This window comes from Macrobrachium rosenbergii, chromosome 21 (assembly GCF_040412425.1).
Source record: "Macrobrachium rosenbergii isolate ZJJX-2024 chromosome 21, ASM4041242v1, whole genome shotgun sequence".
NCBI classification, from domain to species: Eukaryota; Metazoa; Arthropoda; class Malacostraca; order Decapoda; family Palaemonidae; genus Macrobrachium; species Macrobrachium rosenbergii.
This window is the reverse complement of record NC_089761.1, coordinates 57,247,974-57,254,272: the sequence shown is the minus strand read 5'-3', so window position 1 is coordinate 57,254,272 and position 6,299 is coordinate 57,247,974. Positions and strand designations below refer to the sequence as shown.

Sequence of the window (6,299 nt, the reverse complement as noted above, 5' to 3'; positions counted from 1 at the left end):
TATTGGGCGTCTTACTGACTTCGATAAATTTCAGATGCACAAGATCACTGGTTATAAATAGCAAAATAGACGAAAACGTTCGTTCTCTTCAAGCGTCCCATGAAAGAATTCCTTATGTTATTGCTGCAATTCGACAAGACCCTTTGCCTTTAACGAACGCATTTAATAAGAGAAAAAGAAGCATTTAATAAGAGAAAAAGAAAATACAGATAAATATACCTTAAAAGGTAGTTATGAAGACTAACAGCAATCCAACTTGCCAAACATTAAACAACACTGTGCATCGTGAATCAAGCTGAAGTTTTTAGTGATGCGAGTGATTTATTTCATGATAAAATCGTGATGCCACAATAAATTCTGTGGTATCAATGATAAAACAGAATCAACAACGTAATGTGAAACACACATGAAAACTAAACTAAATCCTGCTCCTCATGCTGCACACCTCATTTCATTACATAAAGGAGAGAGAGAGAGAAAAAAAAAAACTAATGTAAACAGCAAACCTTGTTTTTAACTTCTGATTTACAGTATATGAATAAATAAGAAGGGTTCTGGGAATTTATAAATTATGCACACCAAGTGACAATCCGTTTTTCTATAACTCGCTCACGCATTCTCTCTAGAACAAAATGAATGCTGTGAATAAGGAAAAACAGGTGGAAAAAATGTGTATATATATGCATGATATATATATGTGTATATATATATATATATATATATATATATATATATATATATATATATATATATATATATATATATATATATATATATAATATATATATATATATATATGTATATAAAGTATATATATATATGTGTGTGTGTGTGTATGTATATATTTAACACTCATATTTCACCACGTAATACTTTCCCATCCTTCACAATCAAAAGATAGGAGCAAACAAAGGATTTAAACCTCTTTCAAGCCATATCCACTTGACCCCACTGCCTAAAGGCGAAGTCTGTGAGAGGTACCCACCCATTACCGTGGTCGCAGGATTTTAAATAATCTTTGCACACCAACCATCTAGCTACTTTTTATCCTAGACATTCGACTTATTAAATAAACATTGTGTTACGAAAACACTTTCATCTCTTTGTTAGAGGTCTAGTATATGTTTCCGTGCTTTTTTTCTTAGAAAGTATTCTTCATGGAATCTCCATGGCAGCCTTGGCTATCCCGTTGCCTGCACTCTTATAAATAAACATAAACGAATATAAATTCATATCTTATGACTGCACCAAAATTTATATCAGTGCTTTGTGTAAGATTAACAAACTTGAAGTGGTGTAGCTGTTGTGCCAAAACTTTGTAGAAATTAAGGAAACAATCAAGAGTTTGAGTTAATGACATGTGTCATCTGCAAACTAGAACAACAGCAGTTAAATGGTCAAGAAAACCAATTAGCCAATATTGTAGTATTTTTCTTTTTGCATTGTTAAGAAAAACTCCCAGAAAGAATCAAGAATTTAGAGTGGAGTGTAATATAGATCAAATGTCCACATTCTCAGTAGATGACACCAAGAAGCTAAGGCCAGACAATTGCATAATGTAAGGCTGAACGGGACAAAGATGTGAACGAATCCTAATTACGACATATGAGAAAATAGGAGAGGAAAAAATGCAGTGGTAAAAACCTACAAAGTGAGCGGCGTTGGGACTACAAAAGAACTGTTTAAACATCCTTAAAAGAGAATTGGAGGGTAAAAGAAATACAAATAGAGCTGGACTGCCATTCCTGATGCAATGAGGAGGGTAATATAAGGTATCCAAGATTTAAGCTACGCATGTAAAGGACTTGCAATACAATATTAGGATTTCAGTGAAGATGGTGATTCAACAATATATTAACCAACTCTCTATTTGTAACTGCGCACAAAGAATGTGAGAGAGGGAAACATGGTAAGCATCACGAAGCTCGGGATAAGCTTACATCATAAGATCCACTATTCAAGGAAAAATATTTGAAAATAGAAGAAAAATGAAAAGGAAATACAACTATACCGTGCAAGAACAAAAGGCTATAGATATCTATAAAAAAAAAAAGGTATCAGTAAGCGCAAAACAGAAGCAGTCCTAGTAAGGTTTGTGCTGTTCTGTATCGTACTGGCTATTCTACAAAGCTAAGGGTGCACCCACACTACAATGTAACATCTGAACGCGTGTCGGTAACTTATCGCATGCATCTATTGTGAGCGGAGAACGGATCTTTGGCCAATGCTGGATAATCGTATGACGCACTGGCTAGGGATATCAATAAGTAATTAATTTGTATTCAACCTGTTTGTAATGTGTGTGTGTAAGTTACAGACTCGTGTTTAAGACATGTCTTGCTGCACTGTGGACGCATCAAAGGAGTTATTCAGCTACAATACCGAAGATTAATGAAGAAATTGGAACAAGTTTGCTGATTAAACGAGTCCATGGAAATTTAACCTAAAGCTAACCCATTCCAATATGCCAAGTTGTGAATGAAACTTTGGTAATCAACAGTGTTGATTACCATAGTTGGATCTAACAGGAAACCACAATTAATTTCATGAGATATTGCCACCTACTGCTGCTTTCAATGCCGACAGATGAACGAGCTGAATTTGTTTATAAACTACAGAAAGGGTTGTCAAATTAAATATATCAGAACGCAGTATGTCTTGCAAACAATGTACCATACTGCAGATATTAATATCACTGCACACATTCATATATAAATATACATTCACATAATATATATATGTGTGTGTCTGCGTGTGTGTGTGCGTGTGTGTGAGTGTGAATGTATATTTATATATGAATGTGCAGTGTTATTAATATCACTGCACACATTCACATATCAGTATATATATATATATATATATATATATATATATATATATATATATATATATATATATATATATATATATATATATATATATATATATATTATATATATATATATATATATATATATATATATATATATATATATATATATATATACATATACACACACATATATGAATATATATATATATATACAGTATATAACATCAAAAGGTTTTAATTCATAGGCTTTCTAATGTTCAAGTCAGTCTGCAAAGATGCCATCACGCATCTCACAGCTAAATCCTTCCCTCCGAATTTCAACAAGTTTCATGATATAGCATTTGCCCAATGACTCAGCAATTACAGCAAGACATCGCCAATCACTCACGAAAAGCGTTCAACAAACGTGATCATACCGTAGGAGTCCCAAGTTTATGACAAGAGCAGAAAACAAGGGCGTATCCAGAGAGTATATAGCGGCAGACACAACATCATATCGTCAGTTCAGTCTGATCTTTCGACTCAAGTTCACGCTTCCGAACGACAGAGGAAAATGTTTTACAGTGTTAGTTAAAACATCAGGTTCCTCGCTTCATTCGTTTTCATCGAACTGAAGCTTCTATCAACTGTATAAGAAAAGACTTGTGTTTGCATAAAAAGCACAATCATGATTCTGAGCGCTCGTGTAAAATGCGTAAACATAAGAATGCATCTTTTACACAGGATCATATAGTTCTAAAATTTATTATTTCTAGGTGGCAGTCCTTCTGGCCGTAACAGCCGTCGCGTTTGCGGACCCTGAAGCTGGTGGAGGGTATGGGCACGGCGGAGGAAAACATGGTTACGGAGTAAGTTAATAGGAATATATATATATATATATATATATATATATATATATATATATATATATATATATATATATATATATAATAATAATAATAATAATAAAAAAAAATAATAAGGCATAAATAGGCGGTGTGTTCACAGGCCTACACAAAATTATTAATTATTCAACTGAACTTCAAAGCCAATCCAAATTTCCAGGAACCTCTTCCATACTATTATGGATACCACGTCAGCGGTGATTACAAAGGCCCCCACTTCCACCAAGAGGAAAAGTCTGACGGAAAGGCTGTTTACGGATCCTACACTGTTGCTCTTCCCGACGGACGCAAGCAACACGTAAGTAATTATCCCGTGATAAAGGAGCAAGCAGTTTTGAGGTTAATGTTGATTATATAGCTCCAGATTAACACGCATGTACTAAAACAAACCCGACCCCCGTATCTTTTTTTACAGGTGAAATATACAGCCGATCACTACAAAGGCTTCGTCGCCCACGTCAGCTACAAAGGAAAGGCTCAACATCCATCCTACTACGGACCTGCAGTCGTTTTCGATCACAAGGGAGGCTACCACTGATTCATTTTCCTTCTTTACATCTGAGTTTATGCAGTGCAACCTATGAATATGTATCTAAAGAATGTATTTGTTTATAAACAGACCTGAAGAAAAAGTTTATTTTAATATCACCCACATTACAGCAAAATCATCTGACGAAATGGATCACAAAAATAAGTTATGCCTCCCCAGACCATCTACACAAAAACGAAATAACGACCCAGTGAACTTAAGAGAGTTGAGAGGAAAATAGTGAAGTCAATTTATTTTTGTTTAAATGTGATTCAATATTCAACAAGAGGACAGAATTCTGCGAGGTCAAATCGAATTCAGAAATCTCAACTCGCACTGAATGAGCAAACAACTAGAACTCGAATAAAAAGGGCAAAATGAATGCATCGTCACTTGAAATATACAGCGTTTAATTGCTTATACATCTATGTAACAATTAAATGCAAATAAAATTTCTGCTTCGCCACACTACGCTTTAAAAACCTATATTGGTTAATTATTCTGGCACACTATACGATGCACAACATTGACAACTGAAGTTTATTAAATAATACCCTGTTGTATTTGGAGACTTTCGACTGAAAGATTAAATTGTAGCCATACTCTTCTCTCCACAGCTCCCACGAATTTTCCTGGCAAGGGAAATGGGAAACCATTCGAGAAGGGGTCAACTTCATCGTTATGCCTGTCACTGTCACCAACATCATTATTGTGTGGCACAATACCTAATCGTTATATTAATCATGCAAATCCCGATGATCATTTAGACCTAAACTCAAAGCTGATATGGTGTTCCAATGAAAAACATAAAGAGCAAAATTTTTCATTTACCTTAGAAAAAATAAATACACATTTAAAAATTGTGTAGTTATCTGCAAATGTGATACTGCAAGCTTATGATAAATATTTCACCTCGCTACAAACACTGTTAAGTCTTCTGACTTACTTATCATTCAGACGATAAACTTTAAGATAAATGAGTCAGTGTTAATTAAAGAATCATGAAAAACCAATCCAAACATGTACTGAATCACGCATAAGAATTACAATAAAATAACTACCGCCTCCTCCAATATCTTGCAACACTATCAGACTGACAGATTCTACAACAACCTGCCTCTTGTTCCCTTTGACAGATCATCCCAGCCGATCTCGAACTCTTTCTTCGTAGTTCTGGTCTGCTGGTATCGCGAGGTGCCCATGCAACTGCCCCTCCTACACACTTGACTTGTAATCGAAGAACTGTCATAACGTCAACGATCAATCATCAATCTTTTGCTGCATCCTGAATTTTTGTGATCTCTCACCGTACCATTACGAATGCGGTCTTGCCATTTATTGTCAAAAGTTCTACAACGTTTAGAAATCCTTCGTTATCCTGCAAAACCTCCCTCCCATAGACAAATGATGATTTCTTCATTATGATACACAGACATATATACATACACATTACATTTTTATATATATATATTGGATGCCTACACCTTCCTAAAAATTGTTATTATTTCATGAGAACCATCATTTTTAATAATTGGTGTTCGGTACATGAATGTGTCAACATCACTGTCATGTTCATTTGATCATGTTCTATCTTCTACCACAGCATGTTCCGTTCTCAAAACCCTTAATTTTGAAACATTCAAGATCAAAAACACTGCAATTTGGTTCTGTCGGTAAAATGCTTGTAAATCTTGCAAACTTCGTCTAAGCAATATAAGTTCATGTGCATAAGCAAGATCTGCCAGGTAATCGCCATCAACGCATTCAATTTCTTCCTTTTCTCTCCAACTGCCCTCCAAATAAATTCCAAAAGGGCTGCTAAAAGAAGAGGGGAAAACTACAGTTTCATGCAATACGCCACTAACGATATTATATTCAGGAAAAGCTGACCACCGACATTCAGTCACATTGATTTTATCAAGGATACTTTTATTTTATGGTGAGACATAGTTTCTCAGAATTTATCAAATAATTTTTCTGCTTACTATTTCAAATGCTTTTTCTAAACTATTAAAGCCATACTAGTTGGGAGGCGGGATATTACACTGCTGTATTATATGTTACAAGACAAAAA

General features: G+C 34.6%; 1 protein-coding gene across 1 annotated transcript; it reads left to right on the top strand.

Moving 5' to 3' along the window:
- Positions 1-3,300: 3,300 nt before the first annotated feature.
- LOC136849615 (adult-specific cuticular protein ACP-20-like) lies at positions 3,301-4,322 on the top strand. Its single transcript, XM_067122922.1, has 4 exons — positions 3,301-3,377; positions 3,568-3,660; positions 3,857-3,994; positions 4,112-4,322. Exons 1-4 carry the CDS (start codon positions 3,366-3,368, stop codon positions 4,232-4,234), a joined length of 366 nt encoding a protein of 121 aa, XP_066979023.1. The 5' UTR covers positions 3,301-3,365; the 3' UTR covers positions 4,235-4,322.
- The last annotated feature ends 1,977 nt before the right edge of the window (positions 4,323-6,299 follow it).